A 21,172-nucleotide genomic window follows, 5' to 3' on the forward strand; every position below is an offset into this window, starting at 1 on the left:
TCTTTAAATTGACAATCTTCGTTCTCTTCCTAGGAGCAACAGTAAACTTAACATCATGTACAACTGAGAATGGATTATAATATAGTGCAAATATATTTGTTACTAGTTCAGTAAGATGCTCAGTGCCTCTGGGTATTGTATATAATTTATACAAATAGCAACTTCTATTTTATGTGGGTTTATGTCAATATTTTGACTTTATAAGCAGTAATAGGTGATTGACATATTCAGCAGAGAAAAGTGTGCACAGTAGTAAGTATATTCTGCTGTGACATTACTCAATACAAATGTGAAAGTAATACATGAAGTAGACTAGAGGTGTGTATGTGTGTAGGCATAGGCATTAGCAAACTCAGAACAATAGAAAAGTCTCAGAAACATAGCTCATCTACTGTATAGTTCCATCTTTTATTCTAATGCTGGGACTCTTCAGTTACACAGCCAGAATGGCTATGCTCACAGTTTAATGGTAGAAAATCAGCTGTTATCCCAGAGTTAGACATAGAGATTCTCAGATTTGTAGAGGCATTCATTAGTCATTCAGTCCTCTACTCAGTGAAGTAAGCTCTATAAATCAAATCTGACAGATGATCATCTAGTTTTTACCTCTTTCTAAAAATTAATGCTTCACCTAAAAATTATGTTACAAATGCAACTTTTTCCAAATGGTAAGTATTATGTAGGCTCTTTTTTAACCAAAACCTTTTCATTGATACGTTAGAATTTCAGTTAAATAAGTTAAATGATAATTCTCAACACTCAAGGCCTTGAAACTTAAAAAGGATCTTTAAATAAAAGAGAAGGAAAGTTGGCTAGTTTAAAGCCACTTTAATTCATACATCTTAATTACAACTATCAAGTTTAAAGTAGTTTCACAGCTTATATTTTGGTAAAGCCTAGAAAACTCAAGTTTGCAGGAAACATTCTGAGGATAAAATCACATTTCTTTCTTGGCCCTACTGCCTTCAAATAGAGTACTTTACCTAGGGTTTATACACAACCATAGAACTAGTCATTCATTTGCTTTAAAAGCCTACTTTGGAGTTGTATGCACTGCATTTACTAAGTTCTTGCATTATTTTCAAATAAATAAAACTCTCTTCCTCTCAGATGTAACAGTTTATAGTGTAACTTCCTCTAAGATATAACAATTTACAGTAAAACTTCCTCTCAGATATAACAGTTTTAGTGCCTTAGGCACTGCCTTGGATCCTCTGTAACAACGGTTGACAGACTAGGACCAATGAGTGCTAAATCTAATCTGTCTACTATTTTGGTAAATAGAGTTGTATTGGAACATAGGCACAACTACTTGTTTCCTTATTGTCTATGATCACCTTGCACTACCACAGCAGAGTAGTAGCCATACATCCAACAGCTTGCACAGACCAAAGTATTTATAGATGAACTTTGAACAATGTGTTAGGGGTTCTGAATCCCCCACACACAGTTGAAAACCCACATAATGCTTTTTACTCCTTAAAAATGTATTAATAGCCTACTACTGACTGGAAGTCCTACTGATAATATAAATAATCAATACATATTTTGTAATGCTATATATATTATATACTGTATTCTTACAAATAAAGCTAGAGAAAATTTAAGAAAATCCAAGAGAAAGTACATAATACTGTACTACAGTAACAGAAAAAAATTGCATACAAGTGGACTCCAGCAGTTCAAACCTGTGTTTTTCAAGGTCAACTGTACTTTCTATGCCTTTACATAAAATTTACAAACTACTGCTCTGTAGGATGTAGTAAGTAAAGAAAGTAAATATCCACAACCTTATTACCTCAAGATAGTTGCTGTTTACTTTATTATATTTCCCTGCATGGAATTCCAGTTCTTATACTCTTCTGTCATCATTTTAATCTAACCCTGTAATATCCTCCCTCATTTCTTTTATGCTTTTTTGATTGGCAGCTGTCACTTACTTAGTTTTATGGCTTTGCATAAGTTATTCAGACTTCTCTGGGCTTTATTTTCCTTATTTGGAAACTGAAGAAGGAATCCATGTCAAAGAGTCTTATGGCAGTGGGTGAGATGATGAACAAGAATTTCCTGTCTTTTTAGGGGCTAACATTGTAGTGGCAGGAGAAAGACAGTAATTAAAAAAAAATGTGAAATCTCTTTCAAAACAATGGTTTGAAAAGGAAAAGGAATAGATTTGAGGAGGCTTTTCTGATGTCATTTGAGCAGAAACTGAAAGAGAAGTGAATTATGTGGATATTTGGGAAAAGAGTATTAAGCAGGGAATATCTGCTTTGTAATATCAAGTACAAAGATGCCAAGGCAGAGAGATTCCTGTCTTGTTGGAAAAATAGCTAGTAGGACGAGAATAAGATCAAACAAGGGCAGACAAATATAGGCTGTGGATCAGGGTGCAAATTATGTATGGCTTAGAGGCCATTTTGAAGTCTTATTTATTCAGAGTGATATGGAAAGCTTTTAAATTGTTCTGAACAGAAGAGTGACATTACTTGAAAAAGATATTAAGAAAAAGAATAAGATTTAAGGGTAGGAATTTCATAAGCAAGAAACCACCACCAAAATTCACAGAGAAAGATAAATTACCACATTAAGACAGCAACCTGCAAAGCAATTTTTAAAAGAATGACATCAGCATCATGGCAATGGGAGTTGTTCCTTCTGTCTTTTTGACTTACAATTAATTGGATATATGTAACCAAACAAAAGTACCTCTGCTCAATACACCACGACACTCCTCTGTACCTTCTTTAGTGGGTGAATAGGATGTCAGAGGGCTAGATCCAAAGGAGTTTGTGAGCTTGCCCCATACACACTGGCTGCCATTAGGAAAGGTAATGTGGAGAATGAAAAAAGGTACAGGGACCAGAGATGAAGTATTTTGGGGATCCAGCCAGCCTGATGGGAGAAACTGTCTGAATAGGACAGAGACAAGTTTGGAAGCAGAGAAAAGAGGAAACACACCCATCTGCCCCAGGGCAACACTGCACCTACTAGGCTTGAAGGGTGGTGGGCAGCAGCAGCTACACCTCTGACAGAAGAGGTAGAAAAGGAAAGTGGTGAGGGACAGATGACCTGGCAGTACAGGCTGTAGGGAACAGCAACACCCAGCTCTCTGAGGGGGCACCTCATGCCTCGGAGGAGGAAGAATAAAGGAAAAGAGCAGACAAGAACATCAAAGCGTCTTGAAAGAAAAGTGTTTCCTGCTAGAGGTCTCCAGTGTTTGAGCAGGTCAGCCCATGGACCTCTGGGATTTCCCCACTGGAGAATCCTCTTATTGGCCCAAGGACACTCCCAAAGCTTCAGATGCTCAGCCCACACCTACCCCCACTCTGCCACCAGTTTTTGTTTTGTTTTGTTTTGTTTGTTTTTAAATCCTGGTTCTTTTTACTGGCCTGCTCCTAAGGGTAGCAGAAAAAGCCAGCAAAAGAAAGCCCCAAAACTTGTGCTATAGCACCACCTTCTGGAAAACAGGATAAAGGTTTCTAATTGCCAGCCTGCTGTATTGTAATGAAGTACACAAGAAAGGTGTGTACTGTTTCAAATGGGACAGCAGAAGCACGTTTTTCATTTTTCATTATGAAAAAATCACAATAATATGGTATCGCAAAAAGAATAATACTCCAGCAACTGAACTTCAAGACATGGAATACTGTAATTTAACTGATAAAATATTCAAAATTTCTTCATAAAAAATGAAGAAATTGAATTAGCTACAAGAAAACTTAGCTAATTCAATGAACTCAAGAATAAAATTAATGAAGAGGAGGCATTCTTTACCAGAGATATTTAAATTATAAAAAAAAATGAGAGAAATTTTGGAGCTGGGGAACTTAATAAATGAGGTAATGAATACATTAGAAAGCATAGAAAATAGGGCACATCAGATGGAAGAAAGAATAAGCACGCTGGGAGACAGGAATTTAGAAATGACTCAGAAGAAGAGAGAACTAATTTTTTTAAATTAAGAAACCCTAAAGAGTTGTTATTCTGTCAGACAAACATCAGAAAAATGGCATACCGGAGAGAGAAGGGGACAGAGTTTATTTAAGGTAGTAATAGCTAAGAACTTCCCAAACCTGGGGGAAAAATAAGGGAACACCTTATCACAATGCCAAAATATCTATAAGAAACTGTTAAAAATCAATTATAAAGGAATAATCTTAAAGACAGCCAGGGAAAAAAAGGAAAGTAATCTAGAAAGGAACCTCCACTAAGCTATCAATAGATTTCTCTGCAGAAACTCTACAGGCCTTGAGAGAGTAGAATGATATACTCAAGGTATTGAAAGATAAAAATTGCCCATCAAGAATACTTACCTGGTAAAGTTATCCCTCACATATGAATGAGAAATAAAGGTTGAAGAAGCTCAACACCACCAGACATGCCTTGCAAATAATGCTGAAAGGAGTTTTTCAAGTCGAAATGAAAAGATGCTAATTAGAGACACAGAAAAAAATGAAAGTTCAAAAAACTCTGATAAAGGTGATAGTTGGAATTAAAAAACTGTAACTTTATATTAGGATAGTTAACATACTACACATGTTAGTCACTTAATTATAAAGTTTAAAGGAAAGAGCATTAAAAATAATTATAGCTACTGCAATTTGTTCATGAATTCACAGCATAGAAAGATATTTGTGACATGAGAAATATAAAAGGTGAGGAGTGAAAGGGTAGAACTTTTATAGGTGGATCAAGAAAAGAATGTTTTGTTTTTCCTGCTGATAGCAGCTTAGCTGAGATGTTTTATCTAAGCCTCATGGTAACCACAAGCTAAAAAAATAAAGACAGGAAACAAAAAAAAAAATAGAGGAGGATATAGGGGGAAGACTGAACAAATCACCATGGAAAACCACAAATTTACAGAGAGAGAAGCAGGGAAAAAGAAACATTAGAGATAGAAACAACCAGAAGACAAAAGACAAGATGGCAATATTAAGTTCTTATATATCACTAATCATGATAAGTGTATATGGATTAAAATCACCAATCAGAAGGGGCAGACTAACAATAGATTTTTTTAAAAAGCAAGGTCCAAATATATGCTGCTTGTAGGAGACATTTCAGCTCTAAACATACACATGGGCTCAATATAAAGAGGTGGAAGAGAATATTCTGAGCAAGTATAAACCAAAAGAAAGTGGGATTAGCCATACTGAGATTGAACAAAATAGACTTCAAAGCCAAAAATGTTAACAAGAGACAAAGTAGATCATTATATAATGATAAAGTACATCAAGTAGATGTAACAAATGTAAATATATATGCACCCAACATCAGAACAGCAAAATATATTCAGCAAATACTAACAGATCTGAATAGAGAAATAGAACTCAATGCAATAAGAGTAGAGAATTTCAATAACTCAGTGTCAGTAATGTATAGACCTATCCAGATAAATCATCAACAAGAAAATGGTAGAATTGGACTATACTTTAGAACAAATGGACATAGCAGACATATATAGGACATTCCGTTCAACAGCATAAAACACATTCTCTTGTCAACTGTACATGGAACATTCTCCAAGATAAATCATTTGACAAGACCCACAATACATACTAGCAAATTTAAGAAGACTGTAATCATACCAACTATCCTTTCTGACTGCAATGGTATGAAACTATAAATCAGTAAGAGGGAATCTAGGAAATCTACAAATATGGAGAAACTAAACAACCAGTGGGTCAAAAAGAAATCAAAAGGAAAATTTTAAAATATCTTCGAACAAAATATTTGGAAACATACCAAACTATGAGATAAAGTAAAAGCAGTTCTGGGAGATAAGTGTATAGCAGTAAATGCATATATTGAGAAATTATAATCTCAGGTAAACAACTTTACACCTCAAAGAACTAAACAAAGAACAACAAATTAAGCCCAAATTTAACAGAAAGAAAATAAAGTACATAGTAGAAATAAAGACCAGAAAATCAATAGAATAGATCGATGAGACTAAGAGCTGATTTTTCAAGAAAGATAAAAAATAGGCAAACCTTTAGTTAAAACAAGAAAAAAAGAGAAGACTCAAAATTAGAAATGAAAGTGGAGATACTAGAACTGATACTTCAGAAATATATAGGATCATAACAGACTTCTATAATTACATGCCAAAAAATTACGTAATTTAGAAGAAATGGATATAGTCCTAGAAGCATAATTTGCCAACATTGAAACAGGAAGATATAGAATATTTTTATTCAAAAAAATATTTTTATTCATATTTGATCTGTTCATGTTTTCTTTTTTTGTTGTTCATATTTTCTATCCGTAATCAAAAGCCTCCCAACATGGAAAACCCAAGAACCAAATGGCTTCACTGGAGAACTTTACCTAACACTTAAATAAGAATTAATATGAAAGCTTCTCTTTTTTTTAATTGTTTTTTTAATTTATTTATGATAGTCACAGAGAGAGAGAGAGAGAGAGAGAGAGAGGCAGAGACACAGGCAGAGGGAGAAGCAGGCCCCATGCACCGGGAGCCCGACGTGGGATTCGAGCCCGGGTCTCCAGGATCGCGCCCTGAGCCAAAGGCAGGCGCCAAACCGCTGCGCCACCCAGGGATCCCAATATGAAAGCTTCTTAATCCCTCCAAATAGTACGGAAGATTTCCAAACTCATTTTATGAGGCAGTATTACACTGATACTAAAACTCGGTAAGAACACCTCAACAAAAAACTGTGGACTAATATGCCCTGATAACTACAGATACAAAAAGTAGTCCACAAACTCAATAAACCAAATTCAAGAACTCTTAAAAAGAATTATATACCATAACCAGGTAGGATTTATCCCTAGAATGCAAGGATGGTTCAACACAAAAATCGATAAATAAATACAAAACATCAATAAAAGGAAAGATAAAAATCACGTGTATATCTAAATAGATGCAGAAAAAGTTTTGACAAAATACAACATCCTGTTGTGATAAAAATCCTTTGTGGATTAGGTATAGTCAGAACATACCTCAATATAATGAAAGCCATAAAAGAAACCCATAGCTAACATTGTATGCAATGAAAAAAAAAAATGAATGCTTTTCCTTTAAGATCAGGAACAAGACAAGGATACCCACTCTCACCACTGTTATTCAAAACTATGCTGGAATTCCTAGCTAGGGCAATCAAGACAAAGACCTAGAAGGCATCTAAATTGGAAAGAAGGAATACTGTTGCTACTTGCAGATGATATGAGTTTACAGAAATTGATATCAATATAGACAGAGAAAGAATCCCAAACTCTTAACCAAAAAACTGTTGGAACTAGTCAACAACTCCAGTGAAGTTGCAGGATACAAACTCAACCTGCAGAAATCCGTTGCATTTCTTTACGCTAATGATGAAACCTCTAAAAGAAATAAAACACTCCAATTTACGATAATGTCAAAACAGAACAAAAAAAAAATTCTTAGGAATAAATTTAACCAACAAAATGAAAAAAAATCTGTACAACAAAACTATAAGACTTTGCTGAAAGAAATCAAAACACAAATAAATGGAAATGCATTTTCTGTTCATGGATCTGAAGAATATTGTTAAAATATCCCCACTTCCCAAAAGCCATCTACGGATTCAATGCAATGCTCATGAAAATATAAAGGCATTCTTCACAGATATAGGAGAAACAATCCTAAAATTTGTATTGAATCATAAAAAGCCCCAAATACCTAAAGTAATACTGAGGTAAAAGAACAAAGCCAGAGGTATCACACTTCCATATCTCAAACAATTCTTCAAAACTATAGTAATAGAAACAGTATCGTACTGGGACAAAAACAGACACAGAGACTAAAGGAATAGAATAGAGAGCCCAAAATTAAACTCCTGCATATACAACCTACTAATATTTAACAAGGGAGTCAAGAACACTCAGTGGGGAAAAGATGGTCACTTCAACAAATAGCATTGAGAAAATGGATAAGCCCATGCAGAAGAATGAAATTGGATACCTATCTTGTGCCACTCACAGAAATGAACTAAAATGAATCCAAGACTGATCCTATAAAAGATCTGGTCCTATAAAACTCATAGGAGAAAACAAAGGGAAGAAACTCATAGACACTGGTCTTGATGGCAGTGAATTTTTGGATAAGTTACCAAAAACATGACAACAAAAGAAAAAAATTCAACATATGGGACTACACCAAACTTAAAAGCTCTGCAAAGCTTAAAAAACAACATGAAAAGGCAACCTACAGAATGCAAGAAAACTTTTGCAAACCCCCAAGTATTAGATAAGGGGTTAATATCCAAAATATATTAAAAACTCATACAAGTCAATTACAAAAAAACAACCTGATTAAAATATTGGCAGGGGAACTAAATAGACATCTTCCCAAAAAAGACATGCAAATAGGCAACAGATACATTAAAAGATGCTCAGCATCATTAATCACCAAGGAAATGCAAATCAAAACCACCTTGAAATATCACCTCAGTCTTGTTAGAATTTGTGACAAAAAGATAAGTAAATGTTGGCAAGGCTGTAGAGAAAACAGAACCCTTGTGTTCTGTTGATGGGAATGTAAACTGGTGCGGCCGCTATGGAAAAACAGTATGGAGTTGCATCAAAAACTTAAAAATAGGGGGATCCCTGGGTGGCTCAGCAGTGTAGCGCCACCTTCGGCCCCGGGTGTGATTCTGGAGACCCGGGATCGAGTCCTGCATTGGGCTCCCTGCATGGAGCCTGCTTCTCCTTCTGCCTCTGTCTCTGCCTCTCTCTCTCTCTCTGTCTCTCATGAATGAATGAATGAATGAATGAATGAATGAATGAATGAATGAATAAATAAATAAAATCTTAAACAAATTAAAAATAAAACTACCATATAATTCAGCAGTTGCACTTCTGGGTATGTGTCCAAAATCATTGTTAGATAGATACACGCACCCCTGTTTTTACTGCAGCAATATTTAGAATAGCCAGACATGGATACAACCTAAGTGTCTGTTGGTACATAAATGGGTTAAAATATTGTTAAGCTATGAAAAAGTGGGACATCTTACTGTTTGCAACAGTCTGGATGGAATTTGAGCACAATATGCTAAATGAGATCAAAGAAAGACAACTATTTTATGATTATGATATCACTTCTAGACAGAATTTTAAAAAGCCAAACTTGTCAAAACAGTAAAATGGTGGTTACCACAGGATTGGAAGTAGGGTAATAAGAGAGTTAAGGGTACAAATTTAGCAATGGGTGATAAATAAGCCATAAAGAATTAATACACAGTGAAATGAATATAGACAACAATATTGTACTGTAATCAAATTTGCCGAGAGTTTAGAACTTAATTATTTCAACCTTTAAGAAAGGGATAATTATGTAATGTAACAGAAGTGATAATTATTGATACAATGGCAATCAAATTACAATGTATAACTATCAAATTAACATGTACCCCTTGAATTTACATAACATGTCAACCATATTAAGTTTTTTTTAATATATAAAAGGAAAAAAAGAGAACTTCTGTTGCATTGTAGTTAAGAGCAAATGGGCATTGCCTCAAATAGCCTTGGTTTGAATTCTGGCTCCAGCACTACTTAACAGGTTGCTCCAATTATTAATCTCTATAAGTTTCATCATCCCAATTTATAAGTAAGACTAAAACAGCACCCACCTCATAGCACTATTACAAAGCTTAATGAGAAGAATCCATGTACAGTGCTTAGCTCAGTTGCCTGCACATAGTTGGGGTAAATAAATGTTGGCTACTAGTATTAAATACAGGGATACTTATACACAAGAACACATCAAGGAAGAATCCAAATGCAATACTTCAGTCAATTCACGTCCAGAAAAAGGAAGTATCCTACAAATTAACTTAAGAAAAATACAAATATGGGGAAAAGATTTATAGGAATATGGGCAAAAAAATGAGCAATATACAAAAGATTAAACAAGAAAAGATGCTTAGCCTATTAATACAGATTCTTACTCATCAGTTTGATAAAATCAATAGTTTGGCAATACTGTTGGTGAAATAAAAGAAAAATACAATATGATTATACGTTAGTAAACTTAAAAATATACTTATGCCCCCTGTAAAAAAACTCCATCTCTAAGTGTAGATCTTACAGAAAATATTGCACATATACATGTAAACAGATATCCCTGTAAGAATATTTATAATAGCAAACATTTGGAAAAAAATTGTTCATCAGCAAAATAAAACAATAAAATGTGGTTTATGCTTATGAAAATCCTATAATTTTCTGTCACAAACTGAATTTGTGTGAAATTCAAAAACAATTCAAATGAGAAGCATGTTGGTCACATAGTTTTCCATTGTAATTAACTATTTGCAGAGGAAAAATAGTAAAAGAAATAGTAAAAAAAAGTATATCTTTTAATAGGGATAAGTTATACTTATGTGACTACAGTTAATATCTAATATTTTTTGCCTAATAAAACATACTTTTTCTTGAGATTCTGTATATGGTTGTGTTTATAACACATATCTATGTGCCCATGGGTGTTTGTGTCTGTATAAAATTTTATCCTGAAAATATTTTTACATATGGCTATATTTTTATTAAAATTTTTAAGCATTTAATTTTGTAAAACTTATTTTCCCCAGGAATAGAAATAGTGCCATTTTCCCCATGATTTTATTAGTGGAATTTCAGAAGCTATGTTGCTTGGAATTGATAAGTATTTATTTTACCTACAACATCTATATAAAATCATCTTAAAAGGTTATTTATATTTTTAATATTGGCAAAAAGTATTTTTTAGAGTTAAAATAACCTGGAATTCTGTATGAATTTTCAGATCAAATATATGTATTTAAATGTGTAGATTAAAATTTATACTTGAATATAATAAAAAATGTTAAGATGAAATGCAGCTTAGAAACCAGACGTAATTCCCTGAGCATACAAAATCACTAAAGCTACATAAACAAGACTAAACCTTTTCATGAATAGAAGAGAAACTTGGGTATTTCTTATAAATGACTCTGATAATCATAAGGGAAGCTTAAGTCATCTTCCTAAAAATGGTGTGAGAGATAATCACTTGTAACCAATCCCCTGCTGTCATGAAATCCCCATCGTAATAACCAATCATTGTAAAGGTCAGCAGTTTCTTCATTTTTATTTACAAGCCATTGTGTAACTTTATGTCCCTGATCTTTATATTAGTCCTTGAATTTGGGGACTCATAGTTTAAGAACTGTTCTTACACTCCCAATAAACTTATACTATTTATTGATTTGGTGGTTTTAGCTTTGTTATTTCTGGACTTAGGATAGATGTAACTGGAGAAATATGAAAGGGAAGCCTAATTTAAATTCTTATTAAGGACGTATACAGTCAGAGTAGTTTGTTCCAATGAGCTAAGCAATAGAAATGCCCTGCATAGCAACAGTTTGAGCGATAGGAGCTTTTATTTTTTTTTTCTATCACTTTATTATAAGCATAGTCCTAAGACTCTAGACTCAAGGGAATTTATATGGGTGGATTGTCCAAAACATTCTAAGAATGAATCTTAAGTCCACAGACTACCATACTGGTAAAATGAAATATTTGTTCTCTTACACTACCCTTTTCAGGCCATTGTGACATGACTGAAAGTCAAGGAACTCAAGTAATTACCCAGATTTCAGTGGTTCTCAAACTATGTATGATCAACCCCTAAAAGTTCAGTGGTAGTATATGGTATATATGTGTATTGGTCTTGGTTTGAAAATGTGGAGTGAGAGAGGCTGGTATTGCACAGTGGCTTTTCTCTTCTATGCAGTAGGCTTCTAATCAAGGTTGGTTAGTTGGTTGGTTTTCTCCAGGAAGGATTCCATAAGGGATTGCTAAATAGAATAGTTTGAAAACCATTTTTATAGAAAGAGGTTATTATAAGCATAAATATCTAACTGGAGAAGTCAGGCATTTATTGTTTTCCAGAAGTTGGATAATATGGTCATGAAAGACTCAATTATTTTATAATTATCAATACTTTGATATAATGGTTATGAAAATAGAGTGGAAGTATTTACTCTGCAGAATTTTCCCTGACCTTCACTTAATTGTATAGATGTATCCAGATAAAATTCTTTTTGAGCTTTCACTGTTTGGAATAATAGAAGACACTTGGATATATCTGTACAGCAGGCTTGCTGATGGTGATTGTACATATATAGCAGTAGATATGAATAAAAGGAGACAATAAAAGTGAACAAACTGAGGAATTTCTGGGCTAAAATTATTTTAGTTTTATCTTTATTTTTTTAAATCCATTAGTTATTTGGGCAGAATACATAATGAATATGTTTCCAGAATTGATGAGTTCGTCTATGTCAAACATGTTTTAATACCATGGCAAAGAATGTTCTTATAAAAGGGAAAGCTCCTATCATTTTCTTAATCTCTGGCATCTTTCAGTATGATATGAATATATTCATCCAGGGGCACCTGGGTGGCTCAGTGGTTAAGCGACTGCCTTTGGCACAGGTCGCGATCCTGGGGTCCTGGGGTCTAGTCCTGTGTCAGGCTCCCTGGAGGGAGCCTGCTTCTCCTTCTGCCTGTGTCTCTGCTTCTCTGTCTCTCTCGTGAATAAATAAAATCTTTAAAATATATATATATTCATCCTGCCACAAGCAGACATTAAGTACAGATTTGTGTGTTCATTCTTAAAATGTCAATTTAACTAAATTAAGATCCTGCTAAATTTGTGAGAGTGGTTTATTATAATGTGCTTGTTGCTTTTGTAAGACTTATAATTGGTAAGAAAAATTTCCAAGTGACACAATACCAGACCTTAATAAATATTATTTAAACAAGATAATCTATGAAACAACACATGAAACAGAAGCCAAGAAAAAAAGTTTTGCACACAAGCCCTGAGGGGAAAAATAATATATTCTGATTTTCTATGATTGCTGATGAAAGTTGCCCCGTGACTATAATTAGTACATATCTTCATATATAATGTGAAATGGCATAACTGATTATGGGAATCCATATAACTCCTATGTGCTAAGAAAATGAAATCCTGAAACTTAATGTTTAGAGTTAGACCTTCAAAATCTCACAGTGTCAGGTTATTTATATTTAAATTAAGGCATATTCAAATACATGAAGAATGGTAATTTTGTGTTAGATGGAGAGAGTTAAATCATATCTAGTTCTGTGTACAGTTGTAACTTACTCACATCCTGGAACAGAACACATTGTGTTCAGATCCAGAAAAATTAATAGATTTTATTCGCATGTATTTCTACGGTTTCCTTGACAACTACTATAGATGCTGCTATCACCATGGGGATGGTTCTTCTAAATGAAGCAGCAACATCCAAGGGAGATGTTGGTAAAAGACGGAGTAAGTCTGGTTGCTATTTTTGTAGTTTTGCTTTAGTCTTAAGATTCATTTAAGTAAAATGGGAAATATATAAGTCCTTAGTAAACATAAATTTCTAAAGAAATGTTCTGATATGAGAAAGGTTGCAGTTTGTTTTTGTTTTACTTTTTTCTGTTTCTTGGACATGGGTGTACAAATACTTAAAAATAGATTTCTTCCAAAATGGAATTGGGTGATTTTCTGTGGAATTGCATATAAAGGAAAGCTGTTAATGCTTGTCAGGGGTGCTCCGACTCATGTCTACTGAAGCTGTAGTCCCCATAGTAATGTCCACACTACAGGGAGACACAAAAGTTTGTGGTCAGTCTTCAGAGATTTTATTGGCAAATGCTGTGTTCCTTATGCTACAAGAATCAGGTACACATTCAAGGACTCATAGTTTTCAGATAGGTTTTGTACAATGAAATATAACACCTTCTAATTACCTCCAAACTTCTTTTGATCAACAGTTGAAAAGGAGTTACCTGTCAATAGTATCTTTTCCAAGCTCTTTGCCTTTTCCAGTGGTATCCAAGATTTACAACTCCACCAATTTCCAGCATTGTTTCTAAGCAAGTTAACTACATTTTATTCTTTGATGGACTATTCCTTTCAGGGGGGTTATAGAAAAATAATTCGTTTTTATGAAGTAAGAGGTTGTGGCAAGACAAGGGAAGAACACATGAGAAAAATCTACCATTAAGAACATTGGTTAGAAATGAAGAGAGGGCCTTAAACTTCCTGCCACAGACCTTTTTATAATAATTATCAAGCTCCTATATAATTTTATGATTAAACCTATAATTAAATTTTTTCTCAGTATGCTTTGCATTTCTGGAACATTTTTAAGCCCAGAATTTATGTTTGAGCAGCGTAGGTATCTGAGAAACACAGTTTATTAAGAAGTTTAAAATAAAAATCCAGACTTACTTTCTTCTTGAAAGTATAGGGATCCCTGGGTGGCTCAGCGGTTTAGCGCCTGCCTTCGGTCCAGGGCATGATCCTGGAGACCCGGGATCGAGTCCCACATCAGGCTCTCTGCATGGAGCCTGCTTCTCCCTCTGCCTATGTCTCTGCCTCTCTCTCTCTCTCTCTGTGTCTCTAATGAATAAATAAAATCTTTAAAAAATATATTAGCTATGGTGACCTATATATAAATAAGTGATTTCTAAGTAGTTGTCTTAAGTGTTAAAATATTTTAGATGTAATATGCAGTTTAATCTGTCCTTTGTTTTCCCATGGTGGGATCTATACACTATTGTAAAGAAACTACAAAATAATCTAATGCATTACTTTCAGTTAAGCATTGTACAGAATATCATTTTATGATACATCTTTTGAATAAACAATGTGATGCTCTTGGAATTGACAAATAATGTTTATGAAGACAGATGCATTATTATATATCCTGTCTTAAGTAATAGTAAGATATACATAAATGTTTTATCTTACATCAACTGTAATATTGTTCATAAAATCACTTTCCTCTTGGTAGATATTTCTCTACATATCACTCCAGCGCCCAGCACTGTCATATTATTTATTCATGGATAGTGTGAGAGAAAGAGAGAGACATGGAAAATATATTTTACAATTACTCCTTTTTGATATATAGTACAACTACTATTATTATTGCTCAGATCAGAGTGATTCTGTGTCATCATAGCATTTTCTTACAAGTATGTTACCTTGTACGGGCTGCAGTGGTTCATCCAGTAATTACTAACCCCTCACACAGTACTCGATTCTGCTGCTCCCTTCACTGTAAACACGGACCTGAGTATCACTGTTTTGTTCCACTGCACAGAATCAAGGAGGTCTGTTGTTTTCTTTAATCATGTACTTTGAGCTTCAAAGAAGTAAAAGTGTTTTGTTTAGATTCTGAAAATTAAAAAAAAAAGGAAAGGACAAAGTGTTTGATAAAGATATCAAATAGGTTAAGGGGTAATGTAAAGCATTAGATAATTAATTCTAGGTTTAATAAGATTGTTGTAAGCAGAGATGTTATTGTTGTATCTAGTGCCTGGTTGTCTGTCATACTTGGATAGTCTACACATTTTTATAAAGGTGTTTTTCATTTTGGGATAGTCAGCAACCTGCTCTTTTACTTTATTTTCTGCCAGTATTCATTTGAAGTTCAACTGTATGAACTTTGTCTGAAATGAAATGTCAGAGAGGCTACAATTGAATATTGTTAAGCACTTATGACTTTCAACAATTTATACTCAAAACTGAAAGAATGATATTCCTGCAGAGTTGAATGAAAACTGACAGATTTCTAGACCATCTTCTGACAGTGTCATACCTTATCTACTCCTTAATTTCCAGGATTATAATTAAACCTAGTCTCAGACCTGCTAGAAGAATTTTTTTTCCAGTATATATCATTTTAGAAGTATACTGAACTGCTAACTTCTTGTTTTCCTGTGCCTTAATGTGTTTCATTTTTTTACTCTGGTCTTCTAATTATTTCAGATATTTTGAGTATTTTTATAAGAATTCTCTAAAACTAACAGAAGAATACAAGTATTGTGCAAATGTTTCATTCTTAAGTGCTTAGATTTTCTTATTAAAAGTTAACACTATTTTCTATTTATGGCATAGATTTAAGTCAATTTCAATTTCTTTAAATATATTTCTTTATTTCCAAACATTTGCATTTAATTGGCTCAGATTTTTAAGCATTTTAATTTTATAAGCATGTATTTTACTAATAGTAATAAATCTTGTTTAACTACTCTATGTTTACATAAATATATTTCCATTGTATATATTACATATATTTATTGCTCTTTGACTTTAAAGTCTTCCTAACTGTAACACAAAGGAAAAGAAAAAAGTATTTTCCCTTTTGTTGACTTGCCTGGGATAAAGTGATACTGAAAACCTGGACCACAGCACATTCAACTCTAATATTAGCCTTCTGTTCATTTGTTAAAACAGACAACAGCACTTTGACACAAGTATCTACTTGGGAGGGGGCGGGGGTTGCCTCTTTGGCTCTCCAGAATCCGTATTACTTCATTCCTGAAAGTTTTATTCCTAGCTTTTGTGCACTACGATGACTATTTCTAAGTAACAGGCTTTAACCAAAGCAATAATCTAGCCAATAATCTAAAATGACATTCTTTTGTAAATATTGCATGGCATCTGAAAAGAATAAAATTCTATTTACTATTCTATATGCAAATGTCTAGGCTAATATAGCCAATGCTTTATAAGGCAGGGGCTGATAATCTTGTTTGTGGTTTATCATATATTTTGCTTTGTTTTGATCCCTCTGAGGCATTTTAGTACTTGTAGGAACTCTGTAAGAGAAGAAAACCACCAGAAGACTTAGATCAGTCACTTGTTGTTTTCATACCCCAAATAGTACATTTTCATTGAGAAGAATGTGGAAAATAATGAATACATTGTATTTTGGATTATCTGGTTTGTTGTGCCTGTATGTGCCATGAACTATTAAAATGTAAGTATACTGTTATTAATTGAATGCATTTAAAAAACATATGCATTTGGGTTGCATTGTCTAGACACTAATGGCATTTTCTGTCTCTTTCTAGTAATTTGCCTAGTGGGATTAGGCCTGGTGGTCTTCTTCTTCAGTTTTCTACTTTCAATATTTCGTTCCAAATACCACGGCTATCCTTATAGGTAATATCATTATACTAATGTGAATGTTCTTATTTTTAACTAAACAATTTCAATGGTTAATGTATATTTAAAGGCTAATATAAAGTAGCTAATTCATTTGCCAAGTGATTTTAAACTCAGTTAAGCAAGTTTTTGAGCACCTGCCATGTGTTTAGCTCAGACTTTGCAGAGGACCTATAAAGCAAGGGCCCTGTTCCCAGACAGATTATTTTCATTTTTGAGATACATATGTATTATATATGTACATATAATACAGTGGGTTTTAGCTTTGTGGAATTCATCAATTTTTTTTCTTTTGTCTGTCCATCCAATCCTTCACGTTCAAATTCTTTGGCTTCCTCAGGTATATATAGGATATGTGTTTCCTCTCATGACATTTACATAAATGCATCTCTTGGAACTAAAAAAATACAGTATATAGGCAGCAGTATGTGCCCCCCTCGCCCCCCAAAAAATACCAATTTTACATTTGACAAGCTTTCTACCTTAATTAGTCTAGCACATGGATTTATGCTGAACTTATCCTGGTTGTGGTAGATCCTGCTTGGGGTTTCATTTTTTATTATTGGACTGCATCATTTTCCTTTTGAATGATCTTTTATTTTTTTTCTCAGAAATTTTAATCAGTTGTCTTGTGAATGTGGTAAGAAATAGATGATAAACATCAAGAGCAAGTGTTGCTAAAAGGTCTGCAGAGATTACATGCCAGAGATTTGGATAAATCTTGAGCTAAATCCTAAAAACCTGACAGCACAGGGGAAAAATATACATCTATCCAACTAGTTCACTGGAGAAGTAAAGGTGATAGCGCAAGCAAGAGAGAGGTAATAAGTGAGTGGGAGACAGAATTCTGAGTAGAGTGGAAATGTGAGATGTTGCTAAAGAGGGAAAAGATCTCTCTTCCCACTGAATTATTCTGTGTAAGAAGCTTGGCCAGTTATGAACATAACATAGCACTGCAGTTTGTATTCCCTGAAATGCACAAGCATTAAAGTATTTGATGAAAAAAGAAAAAAATCCACCTTGTTCATCTCAGATAAGAGCAGTTTGTAAGGAATGAGAGGATGAGATATAGGACTCCTTTGTTCTAGGGAAAGAAAAGCATGCAAAATATTCCCGAAGGTATATGCTGGCCTAAGTACTTCTGAAAAGACGTCTGTGGACATCTGTCTTCATAGAGAGCGAGGCCCTACCTACCGTTAACCCTGGGCACCAAGAGCTAACTTAATGCAATCAGCTGCAGCAGACATACACTGAAGTGGGCTTGCAAAAGACCAAGGCTATATACCCTTGACTTTGAGATGAACTACAAAGACAAACACACTTTTCCCTTTAAAAAGAACGAAAAAACTTCCCACTTCTGCCTACTTTAGGTAATACCTGTACTTTGGATAAACTGTTGAGCTATCCTCTCAGTGCAAATGCACATTTGAACATAACACCATATACTAATTTAAACATCACCTTTAGCCTAGAACTTTAGCTCCAATGCCAGAATATTGTCTCGAGTGTAATGCCTTAGCCTCTTATAGTCTTCGATTTCTTCCTTTTAAATTTCTGTGAATTATAACTTTTGTACTAAGAAATACTACTGGTAGTTTAAAGGTAATCCTAGACATAGTTCTAACTTATTTATTCTACATAATTTTGAATTCTGTTTAATCTACAACTTCTAATTTCTTCTATACAGTGGATCATTATGTGTTTATTTTTTGTTTTTAATCTTAAGCTTCACAAAGCCTTATTTATGCCCTTCATTATATTTTCTCAGTACTTAACACTATTATTTTTGTTGATCTTTGTAACTGTTGAAAGGGATAAGTCCGCTTGAAATATTTATTCTATCTCCTTAAATCTCTCTCATATTTTAGTCATAAGAGTGTTTTTTCTACAGTACCAGTAGGTTTCATGTTGTCATTGACTTCTCCCAGATTCTTTTAGGTTTCAATAAGCAGACTTGGTGGATTTAAACACCTGATCTGAAAAAAAAAAAAAAAAAACATTTAACAAGACCAGATTTGACTTTATTCTTTAAACAAATTGTAAAGAATGAAGGAAAAAAATAGGTTATTTACAGAAAATATCAACACATGTACTCAGAGGTACAAATTTGATGACAGAAGAAACTTAAGTACATGTTGGCATCTCAGAAGCAGTTCTTAAAGAGCTTAATTTTATTTTCTTGGATTTTAAGAATAATACCTAAGATCCTTCTTCATCCTCAATCTTGGGAGCCAAGTAGTACTTTAAATGTCCCATATCAGCAATTTTATACTGATCTGTTACTAACTGTGTGACCTTGAACAAGTTACTTGACTCTTCTACATTCTGATTTTCTCATTTGTAAATGGAAAAAAAAATTTACATACTTCATTTGACTATTGTAAGGATGACATGAGAAAATGCATGTAAATTACTTAACACATTGCCAAGTACATGGTAAATAGCACATAGTATTAATTACTCAGTAAATGTTAGATGCTTATTATTAATTCAGATTAAATATAAATGAGTTTGAAATATTTACATATGTTTTTCTAAGTAAGATTTTCTTTACACTGAAGATTAAGTAACTTTTATATTTGCATGATTCAGTTGAGTGAAGAACAGATTTTCCCTGAACCTTTTGATGAACTTAATTGGGCTCCTGAGTCCCTTGAAACTACCAGTGAAATATCACGATTATTAAGAATTTGGTCTAATTACCATCTGAGCCATAGTTCAAAAAAAATTTTATTAGAGTGGTATACTGCATTCATTTTGTATATTAAATAAAGACTAACTTTAGGCTCATTCGATTTTCAAAGAAAAGTGAAGAGCTAGTAGTGATATATAATAGGCTTCACTTATAGGTAATTTCCCATTATTTTCTTCTGATGCAGTTTGACCTACAAAAATTCAAAAGAATTTTATGAAAGTACTTCTGATCCAAATGACATGAAACATTCTCTTTTAATTCTATCACTTTGCTTTCTGTTTACAAAACTCTTTAGTTGTCTTAGCGAGATAGAGTAGCTGGATGGAAAAATATTTACAATCAGAAGAGCAGAATTCATGTTCAGCATATAATTTTGTAATTAAGAAATCTGAGTTTAAATCTCAGATCCTCTCTTCACTAACTTTGGGACTTGGAGTTAAGTTCTGGATCTCATTTCACTTCACTTTGAAAACTTTTAGTTTTTTTGTAGATTTGGAGACAGGCTCAAATTGTTATTTGTCTCACATTATTTCTCTGTCTTTTGCCAAGATATTTAGCTTTGTTGAGCTGCTTTCTTGATTTGTAAACTTGGTATAACACCTATCTCAGAATTTTGTGGGGATAAATTATATGATCAATTTGTAATGCCTGAAATGTAGTGGGTTCTCAAAAGATATTTTCTTCACCCACTTCTTACCTGTACAAGCCCTTCAACTTTAGCACCTCATTACATTTTTGTTTTGCACTTTACTTCATTACGTTGTTCATTAAATATTCATACATAACTATTTACGTATTAAAGTCATTTTCAAAAAAAAAAGTCATTTTCATTCTGTAATATTTTGAGGCATTTTAGAGAAGAGTCCTTTTTGTATCTCCAACGTGCTGTGCACATAGTAGGTGCTCATCATATTAATTGACTATTTAACTCAAAAACATTTTTTATTTATTATCTAAATGCAACAGGAACCATTAGGATAGAAACAATGAAAAGAAGAGTACTGGTTTGCCACATTGTACAACTCCAGAAGATGGAATTCACGTCACATGACACCTCATGGAGTTGTCAGGTTACTCCACACACCTAAAGTGATGTGTGGTGTATGGAAAGATAATTATTTCAGAAACCTGAGCTATAAAGATGCAAACTCAGATTGATTCTTAACTGGCATCAAATAATAAAAATATTTTTTAATTAAGCTGATAATGGACATAGAAACTATCTTCTATTGTCTTAAAAAATTTCTGTGATTCTTGATGTCCTTGGCTATTTTGAGATAATGAAAAATGGAATGACATTCAGTAATGGAAAGTACAGAATAATAGCTAAGAATGAGAGACATTCATATGAGTTTTAAGAAGAGTATGATAGTGAATAAGCATAATAAGGCAAAAGAGAAAAAAAATCCCAGGGTATACAGTATAGTGATCTCCTACTCATTTCTATATCTTACATGTAGATCTTTCATCTGTAGAAAAAATATTAAATA

The 21,172-nt window shown here is 33.5% G+C and overlaps 1 protein-coding gene across 5 annotated transcripts in view; it reads left to right on the top strand.

The window, feature by feature from the left end:
- The window catches only part of TUSC3 (tumor suppressor candidate 3), a 287,831-nt gene that overhangs the window by 259,966 nt on the left and 6,693 nt on the right, over positions 1 to 21,172 (top strand). For 3 of the 5 annotated variants that reach the window (XM_025474441.2, XM_025474284.3, XM_025474220.3), the window contains exons 8-9: positions 13,238 to 13,312; positions 16,894 to 16,984. In XM_025474441.2, the coding sequence (XP_025330226.1) occupies positions 13,238 to 13,312; positions 16,894 to 16,984 (166 nt within the window). Of the gene's footprint in view, positions 1 to 13,237; positions 13,313 to 16,703; positions 16,800 to 16,893; positions 16,985 to 20,648; positions 20,674 to 21,172 lie in introns of those variants that run through there. The other 2 variants (XR_007402703.1, XM_049095030.1) reach the window with 2 other exon arrangements.

Source organism: Canis lupus, chromosome 16, assembly GCF_003254725.2.
Source record: "Canis lupus dingo isolate Sandy chromosome 16, ASM325472v2, whole genome shotgun sequence".
NCBI lineage: Eukaryota > Metazoa > Chordata > Mammalia > Carnivora > Canidae > Canis > Canis lupus.